This window comes from Ostrinia furnacalis, unplaced genomic scaffold (assembly GCF_004193835.3).
Source record: "Ostrinia furnacalis isolate ACB-3 unplaced genomic scaffold, ASM419383v2 OfSCF2947, whole genome shotgun sequence".
Lineage (NCBI taxonomy): Eukaryota > Metazoa > Arthropoda > Insecta > Lepidoptera > Crambidae > Ostrinia > Ostrinia furnacalis.
In genome coordinates, this window is record NW_021133186.1 from 36,447 (window position 1) to 59,647 (window position 23,201).

Genomic DNA, 23,201 nt, shown 5'->3' on the forward strand with positions numbered 1-23,201 from the left:
GTTACTTTATAATTTGGTCCAATAGAAGACTAATTGAGCCGTCTCGATCGATGACGGGAGGGTATTGATGGACATGAGAAAAGATAGTTTTTTTCGATGACTGATACATTTCAGTCTAATTAATAAAAGCTTTATAGCCTCGTATGGAACTTACGGTATTTTGGTTTTGTTAATTTTGGTCGATGGTTTAATGATTGCTATCGTGGTTTAAGAGGTGTTTTTAATCTTTTGATCTAGTTAAGAAATTATAGTATTATAGATTGGATTTATGAGGTCAATTTTATTACTAAAAATAAAACAGTTTATCAGCAATTGAAGGTAAAGGCACATGCTAGATGCATAAACTGATACTTTCAGGATTTTTGTACATCGTACTTATTATTTTTTAAATACCTATTGTTTTTTGTCAAAATTACTTCAAATTTTTATAATATGAAATCGCTATCTTTGTTTTACCTAATATTTAAAACTTACGGACCACTTTTATTTATATTGAAAGTTCGCATAAACTATTTATGGCATCACGTTGGATCGTAAAAAGTGTTATTTATTGTGATCGAAACAACATAAATTGGTGTGAAATATTATGAAAAGTAGAATTGCAATTAAAATTAACAAAACACGTATATTTATGCAAATTGTATTTCACCGTTAGTTATTGTTTATTTTTGTTATTGACTAAATCATTAAATACTGCAACAAAAGGTAAATATTCAAACGAAGAAACAATAAATTCATCATTGGGGTAAATATTCATAAAATAGATTGAATCAAGTTTCATAATTTATATCCCCAACTAAGAACTAACGATAATTGAGTCTTATAGTTAAGTAGGGTAGTTCTTATAACATGGTGTTTTAATGCAACAAAGATGAATATACTTTTGACGACTGTATACAACAACTAGTCCGTAAAATCTCATTGACAAGAACTTTCTTCATCAATTCTACTCCAATTGCAATAGAACGATGCCGCCATATCTCAAAGCCGATACAATCGAACCTGCCGATGCGAGTTGCATTCCACTAATTAAAACCGCCAAATCATCCGCGTACATTGGAATTAATAACTCAAAAAACTTCCAAAAGAACCGTCCCGGTATTCTTGAGGTATAATTTATCATTTTATCTTTCCGATTGTGATCTGAGACGATAATGGTGGCGGCTACCGGAGTAATTGTTAGCGCCGGAGGGTTAGCTTCTTTTGTTGGACGACTCTACTCATAGTTCGATTGCGTGTGGTACCGATTTGGGTTTTTAGAAAGAGTTTTGGTATCTACAGCCTCAAGAACATAAAAATTAAAACACAGTTTTGTTGAAAAATTGCACCTATCAAAAGTACATGTATAAGCATGTTATGACAGTATTTAAATTGATGTGCCATCGAGCATATTAAAAATTTCATCTAAGTTTGAACAGAACAAAATAGCAATGTTATTTTTAACCACAGATTTGTCGAATTAAAAACCAAAACTTTCATAAAATATTTTAAAAGATGATAAATTCAAGATTCATACAGCTAATACGCGCATTGTCCTAAGACAAAGTATTTTTTATACACACTCAATTCTAAAGACCATAGCAGCTATTTAGCGTCTTATTAATCAATCCTAGCATTTCAACACTTTTTCAACACAGTAGGTAGCAACAAACCACAAAATATCACACGTCTACCGTTTGAGGCCACAAAAACAGAGGTTGTGTGGGTCAAACCAAAAAAATCTATTCACACCAGCTTTCCTACTTCATTATCTGTACCCTAATGATATCCAATCACCGATAAGACACGCTCGAATTTCAATAGACGGACTGACAAGCTGAAAATCATAATAAATGTTTCATATTTTGGATGTGATGGAAACAATCGCTCGGTGGTTGTGGGATGAGCTGTAGCGGGGGCGTTGGCGGTAACGGTTAACAGTGCCATAGAGTAATGTAACTAGTTATAGTGCCAATTACATAGTGATAATTTTAATACATAAGACAGCGGCAGAGGCTGGATGAAAAAAGCGAGAGTCATAAAAAGTCTTAAAATTCATTTATTTTCGACAAACAGGCTTTATTATTTTATATTTATTAGATGTTATGCTTTGTGGCTATTTTCACATGGATTAGGTACGTCTAACAGTGAACTGTCATTAAAAGAATTCATGAAAAATTATCAAATGATTAATGATGGAGTCTGATGATGAAAAACACACAAGTATTTTCGTTCAGATTATTATAATTATTTCCTTTTTGATGATCTAGCTCATTCTAATTGTTTTGTAATTTTACTATGAGCATGATTTGTTTAAATTTCTTTTACTTAGACCACACCTAAATCAGAATTCGGTGGCAGTGTATATGATTGATTTAAAATTTGAAACAAATCACAAAGTGATATTTGACAGCCGATATTTATTATCGTGGCTCCTTTTTTATTGTTCACACGTAACACTTCAATATCTGATTATTACCGTATGATACGATTGATTTGAAATGAATTTGATAAAGCTTAATTAAGTTTAATAGGTACACTAAATCTAAATTACCATTATGATATACATAATAAGAACTATCTATACTGTACTCGACTACTCGTATACCATTTTTAGTGCAGAAATAAAAACGAATACCTAATTTTTATCTTGTCCCCCTTTTGTTAATCAATGTAGGGATGTAATCAATAGTTACCTAATTAACTATACTAACTAAACTGCTTAGTTTGGGTCTCACTGGCAAATATTTAAATAGGTTAGTATCTAGTGTAATTTTTTGTAATTTTGTAAGGAATATGTACCTATCACTTTTCTTTTTTTTTTAATAAACATTTAATTATTATTAAATTAATTTAAAGTTTAACTCCAGCACTTAATGCTTTTGCCTTTAATAATATGGCACCAATAGAAACCAACATCCTTCATCAAACTAGTTCAAAAACCACCGACCAGCACTTTCTTTACAAATTAATATTTTAAACAGGAAACATTATTCCGCGTGTAATTACATAGAATCATATTTTATAATTATAAAATTTGATTTATCAAAATCAGTCGGTGAGAGACCTGTCATTGAGGCGCTGATTGAAAACTATAAATTAGACGGGGAATTGATCAAGTGGTCGATGATCAAAGAGGTGCTTGCGTGATCAGTGGTTTGTTTTCGTGGCTAGAATGAAAGTGAAGACTTATTTTTAACTTTTTCTTCAATTTACAACTCAAAGCTTTTATTAATATACAGGGTGGAAACCATATCTTACTCGATAGTAGTAGGNGAACCCAATTCCCTACTACTCTCGATTATTTCTAAACTTTACAAGATATCCAAAACTGTTAACTGACCCTGAAAGTGCTTCACGAGATCTATCCAACGGTACCAATAAAAAGTTACAAAATAAGCTGGATCTATCCGAAAATTAGAACAACAGAGTAGGTATTTCTCAGTTAAGAAACACCGGCTTTTTATCCCCTAGCCAGTGAAGGCAATATTTTCTGCTTGTTTTGGTTGGCAGTAGAGCTTATTCATAGTTCGCCTAGTTACCTTTTAGCTAGCTGAAGCTCACTTCCACTTCATACGGATCATCACTTTCCATCAGGCGAAATGCAGGCAAAGTGTCCCCTTTTCAGTGAAATATGATCGATGGTCTGATCCGGTTGAATAGATTTAAAATTAGACGTCTTAGGTCAGTCATTGAAAATATTGCACAAACTGAACATGTGAACGTATAATGTGTACTTGAATGAACTACGCAGTGATAAAGACGTTTTGAAAATGAAATATTATTACTAAGTCGGATTCAGATGTATTCCTTCCTAAGACTAGGCGCATTCCACCGATTTTTCATTATTTTTCAAATTAGAATCGAACGCAACTATCGGCCGACAAAAAGTTTGTAGTCTTATCTCAATAACTTTTGTACAAGGCCCTGCCATATAAGATGCCCTAAACCAAACAAACCGATATCCGTTGGAAGTTTAATCTAATTAAATCTCGCGGGGCGGCGATAGTTCATGTTATCTCGCGCCGGGTATCGGCCATTACGGTAAGACACAGTTCCACACTACGACGGTCAAAGTTAATGAGGTTGGACGGTCATGGGAGGAGCGGGGAGCGTTTTTACGCCTGACCAAAATGTCTTGTGCAGCTCAGATTCTACGTGTTGCAGCAACGTTCCCAAGCTGCCCCGAAATATCCCTCGGTGTTACGCATAAGCCACAGCGACTTTTTGTAGCGATGCAGTCGCGCTGCTGTAGCGCGTTCGTAGCGCGTTGGCATCACTTCTGTAGTGCGTTGAAAATGCGACTAATAGCGATGCTGTCGCTCGTTTACGAAACTCGCGACAAAAAGTCGCTGTGGGCGAGGGACCTAACATTCTACGTGACCTGGGACATGTTTTGTGTTGACGCTCTACGGATAAAACAGTCTCCAGGAATGTTTTCCAGAAATATAACGCATGATGTTTGATTATAGTGCTTATTCAGTAGCCATCTCCCCTAAATGGTACACTGTGTAAGCCAAGAGCATGTCATGACCACTGTGTTTAACAAAATAAGTAACTTGTGCCGCGCTGTCTCTGAATTTATAAATAAAATAAAAAACTTAGGACTTACTTACCATTTCAATGTCGAAGGGACAAAACATTTTAAAGAGATGTCCCATCGAGTAAAGGTGTGCCTGGATGGTGTGTTTTTCCCAACGTTTGGGTGTGAATCGTTGGGAACAAGCGGTCCTCCTGACCCATTTGGTCAAAATGTAAATTCAAAGCGGCATTATTGCCCGCTGCCCGCTCCGCTCATCACAGCGCTCCACACCTGCGCGCGCGCACCTTGCATCGGGCAACCTTTAACAACATTAAGATAACACCTTACTTATAGTTGCCAGCCGTTGTGATCGCCGATATTTGGTGCTAAGTGTTCGGCAAGTTCGGTTCTACTGAAAATATTATAGTTATTGCCTCTGAATGGTGGTCTTATCGGGCCACTTAGTATCATCATGTGGTGCCTTTGTTAGCAGCAATGTTATGAGCTGTTAGAAACTGTAATTTGTGGAATGGTGGAGTAAATAATACTCTTTAGTGGCGATAACGTTTTAAGAATAAGATTAGGATATTTTTTTTATCCACAACGAGGAAGCTCTTGACCTGTATCTCACCTGATGGTAAGTGACGATCAGGCCGAAGGTGGAAGCGAGCTTCACCCGGAATCCTCAACCACGGAGGAACTGGCTATCTTACCTCTAACTGCCGGTTTTATAAATGTTTTATACTTAAAGCACCTGTCTGATCTAGCCATTAATAATATACCATGGAAGTATAATATTTGACTACTCTTGTACATAATGCAAGGATTGTGGCATTATGTACAAGAGTAGTCAAATTGGAATTGAATGACGTTACATTTGAAGGAACTACGGTTATAAACAATAATACTGTAAAGTTTCATCAAAATCCGTACTGTAGTTTTTGCGTGACAGAGTAACAAACATCCAAATTTTCGCATTTATATTATTAGTAGGATAATAAGAGCTATTTTGAAACATAATGTTTAGTCTGATATGTGACAAAAAAGTATAATTCAAGAAGATTTTACAAATATCTCACTAACCATGAGCAAAATATTATAATCGATGTTAGTTTCACAACAACTTCATCCAAATGCCACCAAAACTCTACATAAACTTCCTCAAATTGCATTTAAACCATTCAAAAGATCTCACCTAAACAAACTCACGCGTATTCACCAAAACTATTAGAGGCTACATTCCATTACCGGTGATAAGAGCCAATAAATTTATCACGGCGGCTCACGACGCATAAATCTCACAATCTACGGCACAATACGACACCGGCTGTGCGATGACCCCGTACAATAAAAAATGGCTGTACCATACAGTCTTACGAAATTTGGGAGGCGCCTAGTTAGGAACGCAGAGCGGGCAATTGTTTTTAGTCAACAAATTAAAAAGAGGATTTCACTGTAAAACATAATTATATTCTTTAATACAGAGGAACATAGAATGTCCTTCTCTTTAGATTCGGTTCATACTGTGAAGGTACTTTGTGTACGGGACTATTCCCACCTCTCGTTCCCACCGCTGCAACTTCTGTGTAGCCAGGATCTGCAGCTTGACCTCCAATAAAACCCAACCAGTGAAGGTCAATTGAGGTTTTTACTGACAAACTTTTGTCCCGGGGGAAAATTAAACTGTCAAAGGTACTTAGTGTAGAAACAGGATATCTACATCGACCAAAAATTTTGAAATAAATTCTAAGTGACTTTTATCAATCAAAAATACAGCATTACAAGAGGAACAAACGAATCGATTAATCCAATAAATGTAATTATTAAAACGATTTAACTATAACGAAGATTTTAAGCCACTTTAATTGTGAAGTAAACAAACAATACTATAACAAATCCAAAGCTAAAAACACCGAACAAAATAAAGAACTGCTCACCACTTAAATCAATAACTCGCTACGATAAAACCATCTTTATTTTCAAGCAGGAAGTGTCCACAAAATTAATAAGCCAGTTATAATTTCAAACAAACATAAAAAGATCCATAAAACCAGTCGTCGTGTCGCCACCGCTCCTGACTGGCTGCCTCGTGCCGGTCAGATAAAAAGGGCATAAATATAAAAGAGGCATAAACCAGCCGAATTAATTAACAGAGATTTGATGTGGAATACGACATTTCACTGACGGACGACAAATTCTTGCGATAAAGTCATGCGAGAGTGAGCAATTCGGCGATTAATTTTAAGGTTGAGAATGAGAGCAATATGGCGCTTCATTTTTTACTGGTTTGTGGTGAATGCGTTTGAGTTGAAGGAGGTTTTGTTTTTAAACTTTTTTTCTTGATAAAATAAAACTTTGTTAGAGATTATACTCACGTAACATAAACCTGACTAATTGAAAAAGAGTCGTGAAAAGCTTGATAATATTTGGACAAAAAGAAAAACATAACAACTAAGTACTTGAGATTTAAACATCTAAATAGTTTCAGGTATACGGTCTACTTTACTTTCTTACATTCTACTCTTTCTAGTTAAAAAAAAAAAAGCTGGTGTGCCGATGCGGTTGTAATCCAAAGTATTTACTCATAATAATACTTCAAAACTAACGTTAATTATAATTGTTCAATCTAGCATACCACCGTCCCGCCCACGCGCGAGCGCATCTGATAACTATGCTAATCGTCAGATATTATGTTAATATCTGCTCATGCAGTTGATACCGCGTAAAATACAGTCGACAGCACATAAGAGTATATTTTTATTGCAAAATGGCACTTAAAATAAGCATATTAGGCGCCACAGAGCTTAACTCGATGTGAGGTTATACAAACCTGATTGCTTATCTCTAAAACTTAAATCGTGAACCAAAGCTCACAGGTTGCAATATGCCGAATAAATTAAGTGAGTGATTTTACAAAACAGTCATTATATTCATACTAATGTGCGCGAATGTTTTTTTGTCTTGTAAATGTCTTGTTGTTCGTAACAGCAACTAACAATAGTTTTAGTTTTTAATATGTTTTTTCTTTGTTTCTTTGTAGAACGCAACTGTTTGATTACTAATTTAATAGACTGACCGCATCAAGCATTGCAAACAAACCTCAGTGGTTTATGCCAATGCATTTAATTGTAATATGTTTAAGAACTTCCTTTGTAAAATGATAATAAATGAAAAAAAAAAAAAAAAATAGTCACAGAGCTTTAATCGACTTTTAATCGATTTTAGTATTGTCACAAAATAATGACACAAAATTTAAAAAATAATATTTTTAAATCTTGTCTTCTGAATAACAATGAAGAATGTATAATTCAATCAATAAGTAATCTTCAATCTATTATGCATACGACGAATACATTATGCATTTTAAAACAAATTAATATAATAACTTTACTGCATTCTTATCGCATTACAGCATCCAAAACAACGCTACAATATCACACTTTTATTGTATACGCTTGTAATAGTGACGTAACACATAAAGTCGGTGTCGTATAGTCACCACCCGTGACGAGTTGCTGAATTAAAATTGAATTTAAAAACTTGTGAATAAACAAGATTTATTGTTCTTAAAATGACCGTGGTGGTCTCTACATATTCATGAATAAACAATGTAGAGTTCGGAAATGATTCGAGTACGAAGGCACTATGAATATGTTAATGCATTTTTGAATTCTTCCTGGATGTTTTACTACAATGTCCATGTTTTTGGAGTACTTTAAATGTTCTTTTCATAAGGAAAAATAATTAAAATGTCTTATTTTGTCTAAAAAAGTCTCTAAAAGCTTAACTTTCTTAATAAGATAACAAATTATTCATATAATAATGTGTTGTCTTATTTATATTTAAATGACGTCTGATCTAAATTATAACCTAGGTAGTAAGTGTTTTTGACCTTTTATAATACATTTATGCCCGTTTTCACCATCAATCCCTAATTTTCAAGTGACCCCTATGTAACCAAAATTCCTGTTATTTGTAACCATAGGGTTCACTTAAAAATTAGGGATTGATGGTGAAAACAGGTATTAGTGTATTATAATAATTGAGATTGCGGTTGTTACAGCTTATTTTAAACTATGACAAATGCTACATTTATATAAATTTTGTTTTAATATAAATGCAAAGTTTTTTAATATTTATATCCATTGAATATAATTTGAATATTGAAATGTAGTAATTATTATGTTTATAAGTATTATATTGATGTTAAAATATCGATTTGATGGTCAATAAAGATGAATGACTATTTTACATAATTATTCTAATGTCATAATGATAATCAATAATCATATACCTACAGCTTCGCTAATAAAGCTATTTCAGGAGAAATTTAAAATTGACCTAGGAAATAAAAATACACCCACACAAAATAAAATATAATACTATGCAGACAGATTTGCGACAGTCATAAACAAAAAACACTTTATAAGTATGCAAACATTTTTATAACACTTAAAAACAAAACAATAAAATGCAAAACATTGACTTTACTGCTTATATTTAATTTAAAAGTAGTAAAAGTTATAAAAAGTAGTTTCTTAATGTTAAACCATTTATTTATGCTATAAATTATTTTGATCAAGGGCATGTCTTTATTTATATTATTTTTATTTAGTTTCGTTATTTTTTACCAAAGAAAATTTTAAACGGTGAATTCGAAAAACACTATAACCTAATTATTTTACATAAAACATATTTCACTGAAACCTATTTTAAATAATTAGAATGGACTTTTCGTAATAGTACACATCTTAATATGCATTTGCTTGTATAACAAATACATATTAAGATGCCAAAGTGTGTACTTAACGTGATATTATCATCTGTACATACATTTTATCTAATAAGTATATGGCATAACTATACAGATCTTAAAATTACTATATTTTATTGCTAATATTTAAGTATCAATATTAATGTGTTTATGAAATACTGTCAAAAGGTCAAAATTTTATTACAGGTCAAAAGTCTCCGTATTAGAGATTATACTCTGTTTTATATTAGCTTCTAAAACATCTTTTAATTAGTTATTTATCAATTAAGCTGAGATTATAATCAGAACACAGTCATTAAAAGTGTTGAAAATCAAGCTTCAAAGTCCACCACTTAGTTTTTCGCACATTTATGTCATTACAAACTTGTAATTGCAGTTGGTGAGCATGGGATATCGTAATTTTAAAACACATTTATGAATACAAGTAGCCTTTTAAAAAGCACTTTTACACGTCCCAGAATTAACTCTACCACTGCTTCAGGACAATAAATTGGCCAGTGCTGAGAAGAAGCAGCGCAAGAAACTCTGACACTATTGTCAGCCTCTTTTTTAAGGGTTTACAGACTTTAAAATATACATAGTTATACAATTTTTAATTACTATTGTAAGTTTTTCTTGTAACCAACATCATTGATAAAATAAAATGAAGGATTTCGGTACCTAATACATTTTTAGAGGGATATCGAGAGGACAAGGCCCAAAGCTTACTTACATGAATCATCTTAGCCTAACAAACTCATGAATATCAATATGTTGAAAGTACAATATAAACAGTTTTAGATCAAAACATCATAAAAATATAACCATATACCGCAGACTTGCAGTTATTAAAAATGAAAGTCAATCAATAAAATAATAAACGAAAGTAATTAAACCTGAAGTGAGTAGGTAAATATAAATAAAAGATGATCAAGTTCGAAATCATGAATCGAGTCACGATTTCAATCTAATTTTATTGACATTAAATAAACTTAGAATACTAATGAGAAAATATGAATTTTAATGTTAGCGGTTTTATTAAGTATTATGTACGGTTCAGTATCTGACATCAGAGGATATTTTTTTAGGATATTTTTATGAAGTGTATCGATCGTTCCTAATATTTTTCTATTTTCTTAAATGTTTCTTTTACAAAAAATTAAAGGTCATTTAGTCTCCACTACTTACAGGAGTATGACCCTTCTTAATTTACTAGAGGCAAATGGAGGATTTCTTACACTTCCCAGGCTGTAGCGCTTGCCAGGCGGGTTGGAGATGCTAATCAAACTTTTTTTATTTAAACTTACATAAGCACACATTCTTACTAATTAATTGAATACTGCTCACTCAAATACCCCAAATTAACAAAACCAGCCGTAAAAATTAACCAACAAAATCCATAATCCAATTTCTACAAATCCGCCGATCTCCACAACCAGTAAGGCCCAGTTCACATCGCCGTCATAGCGCCAATCGCCATACACATCCGTCTCGGAGAAATGCGGCTCGAACGTGTTAAAGTCGTATAAAGTTACGTGGAGTGCGCTGGATTTGCATATAGCACGCGGCGTAGGCGCACGCCGGTTGAGGCGCCACACGGTTGCTATTAGTCGGCCAATTGGGCGTGCGATTAGTCGTTCAAAAGTCAGTCCTACCCTGGTTAAATTAAATTATTATTTATTTCTTTCTTTCTTTCTCATCTTCTACTTTAGTAACTATGAACTTTTTAAACCAAGCTAATTCTCCATTCAGAATTTCAGAACCTGAGATATGCTAACTTACGAAACGAACTGTATGCTTTACTGAACAATGTTCAACAAACAATGATATTGTGTAGGTATGTTTAAGAATTGCATGTAATTTGGTGCATTATATATTCATAAATAATTACCTACCTATTTGTTTTTTAAATATTAGTAAACTCAAATTAATGTTAAATTAAATTACTTAGTTACTCATACGAGGGCTGCACTAAAAGTATCGGGAATGGAATATTTCCACTGTTCCAGTCATATTAAAATCTATTTAATTGCAAACTCCAGGGTTTCAAAAATCGTATACCATTTATTTATTTAAAAAAAGATTCTCGGTCGTATCACAAGGTCTTGTCAAACTTGTTTAGTCGTTGAGAAAATGGAATTGACTCGAGAAAATTCAAGAGCGATGATTTATTATGACTTTTGAAGTGGTTTAACACAAAAACAGTGTGTTGACCGGATGATTTCTGCATTTGGTAATGAAGCCCCATCCAAAACCACAATTTATCGCTGGTTTACTGAATTTCAACGTGGACGTGTCAAGCTCAGTGATGATCCCCGTCAAGGTCGTCCAAAAACTGCAGTCACCTAAGAAAACGTTGATGCTGTGCGTAAGCTGATTGAAGAAGATCGACATGTGATATACCGCGAAATTCAGGCAACTTTAGACATTGGCATGAGTCAAATACAAATAATCTTGCATGAACAATTAGGTGTAAAAAAGTTGTTTTCCCGATGGATACCGCATTCGCTCTGTGAAGAGCAAAAAGCGGCTCGCGTTACTTGGTGCGTCAGAACTCTCGGGAGATTACATGCAGGATCCTCAAATGCTGTATACAACATCGTATCAGGTGACGAATCATGGATATACGCGTACGAACCCGAAACAAAAAACCAGTCACGAGTTTGGGTGTTCGAAAATGAATTAAAGCCAACAAAAATTGTTCGTTCACGGAGTGTTGCAAAAAAAATGGTGGCCACGTTTGTCTCCAAAACCGGCCATGTTGCGACTATTCCTCTTGGGGGACAAAGAACGGTTAATGCAGATTAGTATGCTAGCATTTGTTTGCCACAGGTCGTTTCTGAACTCCGTAAAGAGAACTGCAACCGCCGCATCATCCTCCATCACGACAATGCGAGTTCTCACACCGCGCACTGAACAAAAGAGTTTTTAGAGCAAGAAAACATAGAATTATTAGTCCATCCGCCGTACAGCCCCGACCTAAGCCCTAATGATTTCTATACTTTCCCTAAAATAAAGAATAAATTGCGTGGTCAGAGATTTTCATCACCTGAAGAAGCTGTGGAAGCCTACAAAACGGCCATTTTGGAGACCCAAACTTCCGAATGCAATGGTTGCTTCAATGATTGGTTTCGTGTATGGAAAAATGTGTCAAATTTCGCGGAGAATACTTTAAAAAGCAATAAATACATTTTTAAATAGTAATGTTGTTTCACTTCCTTGATTCCCGAAATTTTCAGTGCCGCCCTCGTAACAGGCCACAACTTACACAATACTCACATCATTTTATATCTGTCTAATATTTAAACTTTGTTATGACTATAGACAAAACTAAGTACATTAAATTGACCTAATCTAATGATTTAACCAAATTTTATTTTGACATCGACTTGTGTTAAAAAGTGTCATAAACGCCTTCCCTCATAAAAAGAACAATTTTTCCGTGGAATCACTGTGGCGACCTAAGTCTTGCCAAACATCCGTCCATAGAAATAGTTCCGAATGCTACAAATACCAGCCTGTGGGTTGATGATCGCTAATCATCATTAACAACACTCTTGATTTGATTAACACACTCATTTAGCAGTGAGAGTGGCTAATTAGCGCGATAATTATTTTAAACTACCTCTTCTTTTTCGTATAGAAAATGCACAACGGAATAAACTTGTAAAATTATTATGCGATAGTAATGATGTATCTTTTTGTAACGTTTGCTGAACGATTAAGTTTTTTGTGAATTTTAAACACGTTTTAGGTATTATAATTTTTAATGATGCTGTTAGAAATTAAATTAGTAATTTGTTATTATTTTTTACAACTCATAGCTCTAACTTCTAAGATAATGACAATATCACTTCCTTAGTAATCTTAAAACTTATTTCTATGAATGAACACATTATTTAGTTTAATATATTATTTGTCTGTATATCAAAATTGTTTGTTTCCCTAATATAAATAAATAAAAAATAAATAAATAACTAGAAAAAACTGATGAATTTTTATTCATATTCATTATGCATCATTATTTTTCTTGCCTTTATGCTGAAAAGCTTTCCAACCTATCGAAAATTGAACAAAACTCTTTTTAAAGACCACCAAAACCACTTTAAACTAAACTGAGCTTCTTTGATTGATGATAATTGAAATACACCATAAGTATTCGCATCTTTGACTCTAGAAGCTCACGCTACCATAATATTTTTTCCCCATCAGAGGTGGAATTGTGTAAAGCAATCGTAATCATTTGACAGTTCATAACGTACGATATAGTCAGTTAAACAAAGCGTTTGACAGAATAATCGTACACGTTATGAACTGTTAAATGATAACGATTGCTTTACACAATTCCACCTCATGAATCTATTCCGCAACCCGGTGATGTTTGAACAAGTACGTCAGTATAAACAACGATATTTAAATCACAAGTGCTTTATGCAATGAGCACACACCTGTAACATTATCATTATGTAAGTGTGTAATAAGTTAAAGTAATCGGGTACAAAAATCACGGGTCATAATACATCACCAAGACGGTATAGACTAAGAGCTAGTGAACGCCAGACCTACGTCATTTTATAAAAGCTGAAAGTTTGTCAGCGTATGCGTATCACCCAAACTTCATGATTCACCAACATTCTATCCTATATTGGGAGTATACGCTGACAAACTTTCAGCTTTTATAAAATTACGTAGGTCTGGCGTTCATTAGCTCTTAGTCTAGAGGTGTTACAAAGCGAGGTCAGAAAATCAGCTTTGCACAATTCTGCGCGTGCGAGTATGATCATAATATGAATTAGTTTAGCTTATATGGTAAAGTTGAGATATAAATAGACTTGTCTACACTTAATTCGAAAGTAGCTTTGTTTATTTTTAAGTTTTTGACGTTATACTTAGGCTATTAAGCTTTGGTAGGGAGATAAAGACTTCTGAGAAAGATGTGGAGTATGTTTGAGTTATGTCGCAAAAAATAAGAGCGAATGAAAAAGATGTTTTGTAACTTTTGTATCATCATAGTCTTTATTGCAGCTCTCATTATCAAAAATTTAGGAATTTGCGATTCCCAAGTATTCAAAAACACAATAATCCGCACTTTTCATCAGATGAGCTTCCCGTTGTGGTTAAAAAACATGACTTTCCGTATTTAACTTGAAAATTATGGTTTTTTTATACATCCTTCCATCCAGCTCCAATTTCGATCCTCATCCACTTTTTTACAGCAACGAATCCCATAAAAGCACACTTTAGTCGATATTACCGTACATTACTGTCATAATAGAATAAATAGTCAGATTCCTCATACATAGTTTCAACTCCAAATTCGATCCTTAGCCAGCTTTTTTTCAGCAACGAGTTCCATAAAATAGAAAGACACGGGTCTTTACGCGACGTTTATTAATGAGTTACATTATGTACCAGGGTGTAAAAGTGCATTTAAAAGCCTATTTGCAAAAATATTTTTTATGAGTTTTTTACACACGGCTTGACGTTTGGGCTGCTATGCTGCAGCCGTGTAAAAGAGGTCCATAAAAGCTTTTCAAAGTCCCACGTACACACACTTTAGTCGGTATTACCGTACATTACCGTCATAACAGTAGAATAAATAGTAATATAGGTCAGACCGATCACGCTGATGCGGCTACCACTCGCACGCATCGCCTCGGGGAGCGATTTTAGTCTCGAGTACTTTGTGGTATGGTGATGGGAGGAGCGGTTGGCGATTAAGGTTTATTTTATTTTTGAGTAGTAGGTATTTTATTTACAAAACTAAACAGTGACTCTCTTTAAAGAAATAGAGCTCTTTGTTTGTTCGCCTAGTGCCCGTTTTTACCATCAATCCCTAATTTTTATGTGACCCCTTTGAAAATAAAATTCCTGTTAGGTGTTACCATAGGGGCGGGCATAAGCCTTTTTGTCGACCTCTATAGTTCATAATGCAATTCTATTATAATCATGACAGATGATGGTAATCTGGGGAAATGATAGGTTTTATTTATAAAAGATATCGTGATGATTCTGCAGGTTAATAATCGAATTTGCATTGACCCAAAGCGATTGATTATGGGATAACTCTAAATAATTCGATCTATTTTTACTACATTATGGTAATTACTTTACTAGCTCCTAGAGCTGATGGCCATTGGGGCAGGAAAGTTCTTGAGTCGACCACGAGCCGGAAGACGTAGCGTGGGCAGGCCTCCCACTAGGTGGACCGACGATCTGGTGAGGGTCGCGGGAGGTGCCTGGATGCGAGCGGCGCAGGACCGGTCTTTGTGGCAATCCTTGGGGGAAGCCTTTGTCCAGCAGTGGACGTCTTTCGGCTGAAACGAACGAGAACGAATTACTTTATTAAGTAATACCGGTTGTGATCCATTTTTGTTTTTTTTTTACTCTAATCCGCTAACCGCTCCGCTCACCAATGTAACGAGTCCTCCTAGATGTAGCTCGTGAGAACACGGAGTGACCGTGGCACTTGCCACTGGTGCGCTATTATCCACCATGAACTATTGTTTATAATCCTCCTTAATAATCTTCTCATGAAGACATAGTATTACTAATAGGGCTGTCACTTTGTGTTTAGGTGTACGCAGCGGAGTAGCAACACCTCCCATTTAAAATATGAGTTTTCTTAGTGTTTTATCAAATTTTTAAATATGTATCTAGTACGTTCTGTGGCTGAAATGATGATGAGGATTAAACAAAAGAATAAGTCCTGTACCTTAGTTAAGGTCTAGATGGCGCAGGAAAATAATTTCCAGGGATTTTCTTTATATTATCGCCCTAGTTTTAACGCCCTCTAATTATTTTAATTCTAATGAATGATTCTCATACGTCGTGTATTTTTGTTATTATTTTTGATCTTGTCACCTTTTCCTTGTTAATCCGTAAAATTACACACTAATTACTTAATTAATTGAAATTCAGTCTTACCTGAAAAGTGTCAAAGCCGAGTTACTTGTCTATCAAGTTTTCCATACATCTGTAGATCCTAAAACAAAAAAAAAAAAACAAGATGATTTCTCGCAAGTAGCAACCATACCATCATCTGATAACTTCGAATACGAGCTTAGGTCATTTGGCATGATGGATTAATACTGTAGCAGAATGCGCAAACTCCTTTGATGACATTACAGATTGCAGCCGGTCTACTCCGAAATACCGTCTACGTAGTTTCGGGTCTATCTGTCACGGTCGCTCATGCTGGCACCTCGCTGTGCGTGAAAGAGATGGCAACATTCGGAACCAAAATTCGGATAAAGTTTTCAGAGTAGCCAAGCAGATGCGATCGCAGTAGGTTACTGTCAATTTGCGACATTTCTGGGGTAGTTGGGGTCATAGGATAGGAATGGACGCGATGTTTACATACTAAGTATTTTTTTATCATATTTTGCAGAGATAATGTTGGTAGCCGAACTAATGCTATTATTTAAAAATAGATCAAGTTTTTTTAAAAAAAAACATACAGTTCCCAAGGCAAGTATTGGTTCTTAACATAAATTCTACTAATTTTGAAGTATTAAAATACGTGTTACATAATTATTGTGCTTCAAATCAATACACAATTGATTTACAAGAGTCCCTCCATAATACTAAAGTTACGCATAATTAATATTTATAGTTTTTCACATTTTTTACAACATTCAAATCAAATCATAGGTTTATACTTTGACCTTTAATCTCCTCTTTCTTTACAGTACAGTAAAGTACCTCATACCACACATTTTTGTTGGAAAATGGCACCTATCACAATCGATTAAGGTGCCACAGTATTTACCTTGATGTGCTCCTAATATTTAAAACCACACCTCTACACGATCGGCATCAATTTTGTTATAAAACCTTTATCAAGTTTTCTACGAAACTAGTTTTTATTTTTCCAAACCACGACCTACGACATTCCATGATTTGCCCATATTCTGATATAACGCCGTCGTAATATACAAATTGTTATTTATTAAAATGTCCAGGTTACTTAATGCAGCACGCTATAATCTGTGAGCCGGCCATTTTGTAATGCGTGCACTTTGACCGCAACACTATAAAGGTGGACGTTTGCAAAATGCTAATAATTTTGGTTTTGATCGGTATCGGTAGGTTACGGGTAGTAGTAGAATAGTAAACATTTTACGAATATTTTATTTATTATAAAACAAAACTCCTGAAACAGAAAAAAAGTTGATTGTGTTATAAACTAGGTGAATAAAACTGAATTAAAATAAAACATTAATCGTGAAATTTAATGCTGAAAGAATATCAGTTATGTGCAGGCGCGAGCAATACTGATATTAAATAATACCTTTATTGAAACCACACCACATCAACACTATTTGCCTTTATTTGTTACAAAAATTACCAATTTCTATTAGCACGGACATACATACATTTTAATAGATTATTATGAACACTATCTACCAATTTGGCAATTGATTTATTCATTTAAGACATTAACTTACGCCTGCCACTGGTATTTTCACGTCTGGGCGGCGTCACATCAAGTTAACAATGGTGTTTGTTATGTGGAAGTAATAGGAGATATTTTACAACCAAAACTATACAATCTGATGTGCTGTCGACTGTACTTAATAAATAAAATACGAATAAAATTATATAAAACTTGTTATAAATATAGTGTAAGGAAATACCTTATGATTTAGAAACATTACTAGAGCCACTTTACACCCATAAAAGTACCATAAACCACGACAGAAGATCTCCCATTGATCATAACAGCGCAGATAACATCTCCATAACACGCGTGATTTACAACACTGTGACAAAATTAAATATTAATGTTTGATAGTGCAGTATAGAGTTGTATAAATATCGATACTTAAAAAAAATACATGAATAAAAAAATTACAAAAAGGACTAGTTTTAGGCCTTATTTACTGAAGTACTTTCAAATCAGGATTATGATCTAATGGAGAAAGGATATTTTATGACAAAAAAATGTTTAGATGTTAGATTGCACCAATTCGGATGTTAGTTCAATCCCCATAGACAGCTAGACTATTTATTGCAGATATACGTGCAAATGTTAGGCTCCATTAATTTTGTCTTATTGTAATTCTTCTTTTGGTTTTAATTTATCGCCACCGATAGCTTTGTTTCCAATGCACATCGATAACCTGTCAGCATTACATCACTACGCATACTAAACCAGACGAAAGCCCACAGAATATCGTAGATAGGTAAAAGTTGAAACATTCGGGGGCCGTGAGAAAAAATATTCTGCCCACGCGCATAATAAAATTCTTCGACCGTTTGTCATTGTTCGTCACGTGACAGAGTTTATGGCAGAACAGTGATGGTTGAGAAGTATCGGACGAAAATAGACGTCGCACCTTCAAATATGGAATGTAGATTAGGTTAGATCTTAATTTGGTGTTAGACTGAGGAAGATACAATTTTATCGCACGTAATGACTGGTCTTTGACATTTTTACAGCTTTCGAAAGAAACAGTCTAACGAATAATTTATGATTCCATTTTAAATGTTATCAGTGAGTAGTATCTCCTTTACGAAGTGTCTCTAACAATAATATCAATCAGCAGACTAAAATTTATTTATTTATTTTTATGGTGGCATCTCCCTACAGGTTAATAATCCTACATACGCCGGTATTCACAAACGTTACTATGAGATCTCACAGTGCGCGTGGACGTACGGGTGACACGAACCAATCACAGAGCTCCATTCAACGCTGTGCGAGTGCTGCTTTAATTAAGCAAGCATCGTTTGGGAATACGAGCGTTATTCTCTTAGGGGGAGAATCCAAGAGTAATGACAAGTTGCAGTATTGTAGCTATAATATTAGCTAGCACAAAATAAGAAGATAATTTTAATCTCTCTCCATTTTGTGCATTATTCCAATCCCTCGCCGTTCTCAACAGAATGCAATTAAAAACGAAAACCAAATGAACTCCCCAAAGCAGAATATACTGTTACATCTCAAAAATTATACACAGGACACCTAAAGATAATCCTGGTTAATAAAAGTTGGAGTTTCTTGCATTATTAAGATCCTTGTCGGCGGTCAGTTTGAGAGCAAAAAATATGCATATATTATGTTAATGCAGATGATATCTGCAGGTACAAATCATGTGAACTTTTATGTTTGACCTTTCAGTGGCCCATTTAACCCAGCAATGGAACAAGGCACTTATTCTTTCAGGAACGATTTCTGATGGACGATAAGAGGTTATTATGCACTTTATTGCTTCATTTTTTGGGAAGATGACTTTTACATTCGAGATACCATCTTATTTATATGCTGACTCTTGTTGTTTGTGTTAATATGATGTTAACTGGCCAATCGTTTAATATTAATTTTCAGATAATACATTACTTTAATTGCTCATTGTCCACGTTATTTAAATTTATTATTTACGTGTAAATTCATTGCTTACTGATAATGCTCAGAAAACTCACTTATGAATGCGGGAATGCACTATTTCACAATATTATGCCCAATTATAACGCTACCTAATTTTGTTATAATAAATTAAACTTTATAACAGTACACTTTAACGATCTCATAATTCCCTAAAAAAGCTAACTATAACAACACCGCCTACAGACGTCTATAACCGTATTATATGAAAATTGGACAATGCCCATTTATATTATGTTATTATTTCGCATTACATCGAAAATCTAAGCTGCTCACGTACAAACCTTGCCCGCGCAATTAGGAACTTATCTGGTACGCTCGATCCGCGCCCATAACAACTTATCAAAAATTTCTAATCTCATGACTCACTCACATGGCCGCAGAATGTACGCGGAAATCCTTGCAAACAATGGACCCACGACATCTGCATCTGACCGCTAAATAACACGCCTTCTAAGTAAAAAACATCGTAAATGTTATCTGTGGGTGTCGGAAATGAAACCATTCTAGACTTTTATTTCGGTGATCTAGTCCAGAATTAAATTAAAACGAAACTTTCAAATTACGAAGAAGACGCAACAGTGTGCCGCAATAAACGCAAATTGCAACGCAAAATATTGTTATAATCCAAAATAATGTGGCAGGTCGTTATTTACCGCTGAAAGTGTACCGGCCACACGACGGCATCGAGTGAAACTGTAGCACAATCACATATTTTACGCTTTTGTACGAGTTTAATTAGGTAAGAAGAGACCCGAGACTGCTCTCAGCGGGGTAACTTCCAAATTTATTAAAAAAATCGCGAAAGACCCCCATTACTTATGTCAAGAGACGCAACAGGATTCGGCGCGCGCTCGCCTCAGCAATATTAAGTGTGAGATACAACCTTATTCGCGTTGACCCAGATTTTAATACGCCTCGCACTGCTCTTTATGATGACTTTTTGAAAAATGTAATTTTTAATTCCGGGCAGGGACGGAGCGAATTGAATGGGCTCAAAGATGATTCTCTTTAACTGTATCGCGTATAAATTGCTATTTCTTATGCGTTGCCGACGGAAGTCTGTCGATATTTTACACTTAATGCAGGCGTGTACCCGAAATCGGCGTTGTTTTTTTGCATCAATCCGATGCCCTTTTTATTTCCCTTTATTAAGATTGCAATTTTCTCGTTTGTTCCAGTCGTTCTTCGGGCGGACGTACAACAACCTGTCGTCGATATCGGAATGCAAGAATAACGGCGAGTGCGTCATCAACAAGAAGAACAGAACGGCGTGCAAGGCCTGCAGACTACGGAAATGCCTTCTAGTGGGCATGTCCAAGTCCGGCTCGAGATACGGAAGAAGATCCAACTGGTTCAAAATCCACTGCCTGTTACAAGAGCAGCAGCAGCAACACATCCAGCAACTGCAGACGAGCAAGTCACCCCCCAGGTTCAATTCCTCTATAAATCCGTCCTTTCTGCCGACGAATCTGTTGCCAGCTTCCGCATTAGCTGAGTACTACAAAAATTCTGAGAAGAACCACTTCACAGAGGACGTGACGCGGCAAAGCGTGTCGCCGTCCGATTCTGGAGCGTCGTCAGCTGATCCAGAAGATGACAACAGTTCGAGAAGTACAAGCGGCTTGAGCATCTTTAGACCTGCTTCGTCTCCGTGCAGCGAAAAAGACGTGAGATTACAAGCGATAAGGAACCAAACGAGGGACGTCAGGAAACGGAAACCTTCAACTCTACCGCCTTCCCCGTTTGGTCCAGTATCAGCTACTCCGAGTTTTTCGCCGCGCACAGGTCCATTTTTACCAACTCCGTTGCAAAATTTGAGACCGATACCACCTGGTTTGGCCACATGGCCCAACCGAAACGGTGGTGACTTGCTCCTGCATTCGCCGGCCGTCGCAGGTGTTGCCATAGATCAAGACCAACCCATAGATCTATCGATTAAATCCACTGCTGTTCTATTTAGAAGTCCTAAGAACGATGAAGTTAGCGATTCGGAGCCCGAACTAAGTATCGATTTGAGCGAAGAAAATGGCAAAGACATAATGAAGAATCCTCTGGATCTGTCACTCGTCCCCAAGAGAACAGAAGAAGTGCCAATGACAGGATGAACTTAGTTTGTAAAGCGAACCGTGAGTCAATACAGCCATGTAGCTCGTTACTCTATTTATATGTAAATAACTTAGTCTAATTTTTATGAGACGAGTTGATTTCTCTGCCATACAGTATTTAAGTAAAATGTACATTCCTTCTTCTTGATTACCTGATCTGACTACCATTACGTAAGAGTTGTTATTTTTTTTCTTTGTACAGTAGGGTATTAATTTAAAAGTCATGTTGTGTCTAAGTATAGAGTTGCAATAAATTAAACGCTGAAAGAGGCAGTCAATCTGAATGCGTGTCTGTTTCTAGCCGAGTGGCATTTTGTTGCCTATCTAAGCCTAAGGAATTCACTGTGAAGATACGTGAATGTTTATAGAAATGCCAGTTCCATGAGCCAGTGTGTTGTTTTACCAGTATGTAGTTATTTTTTTAAAGGGATCAAAGGCCAGTTAGTTTGAAGCTCAAAATTCTTATGTACAAATATTTTTAAACTTGCGTTACTATGCAAGACTTCTATTAAGTTAATTTGTAAGTACTTTCTTTAAGTATTTATTTTTATAGTTCATAGGCCAGTTTTGTATGAGTCACTTTTTAATTTGTACGTACTTAATAGGTTAGTGTTAGTTTAATGTTTAGTTCACTTTAAGGCTTGCGTGTTACTATTTGTTGATTGTTTCGTTTTTAGAGATTTTAAATACTTTAGACATTCCTTTTATGATGCTCATGTGTACTTAGTTTATTATTATTTTAAATAACATCGATTGTTTCTCTATTTTTATGACAATTTGACTTCGCGACTTAATAGTAACAGATCAGAATAAGCCAATATAAAATAGTACAATTTTGACTATAAAATTTATCTTGTACATTAGTACCAATTTTTACCAACAATATTGTGTATGTTTTTTATGTATTTTTGTAATTAAATGTAAAAAATGACATTCCATTCCTATTTGAAGATATGAGGTGCCATTCCAGTAGTTAGTTTTTGGACAAATTGTAGATTAAAAATGTTTCCTAAAGTACAACTTTAAAGTTCACTTTTGAGTAATCGATGCGATTACGTTATGGCAGTGCCTTTGTAAAACTCCATGATGGAGTTAAGAATTTATTTTTATAGTAGAAGTGAACCGCACTGACTTAGTTCAAACAAAGTTGTTGTTATCAGTGTGATATGATGTTTATCTATGTGTTTTCATTTTTACATTTATAGATAAAACTTAATATATTTGAGAAAAAAGTAAAAATAAATATGAGTGCCTATATACATTGCGTTGTTTCATTTATATTCGTTTACTATAGGTATGTTAAGGACCAAATATTGTTTGTTTGTATGCAAAAGACTGTTGAAATTAAACATTTTCAGATTATAAGTATTTACTCCTAAATAAATTAAGAAAATCAAAACTATCCTAATAAATAATAATGTTGTCCTATAAAATGGTTCAATTGGTTGG

The 23,201-nt window shown here is 34.8% G+C and overlaps 1 protein-coding gene across 1 annotated transcript; it reads left to right on the forward strand.

The window, feature by feature from the left end:
• Positions 1-4,277: 4,277 nt before the first annotated feature.
• Positions 4,278-22,282, forward strand: LOC114356804 (protein embryonic gonad). Its single transcript, XM_028310161.1, has 2 exons — positions 4,278-4,439; positions 20,826-22,282. Exons 1-2 carry the CDS (start codon positions 4,278-4,280, stop codon positions 21,750-21,752), a joined length of 1,089 nt encoding a protein of 362 aa, XP_028165962.1. The 3' UTR covers positions 21,753-22,282.
• Positions 22,283-23,201: the final 919 nt, after the last annotated feature.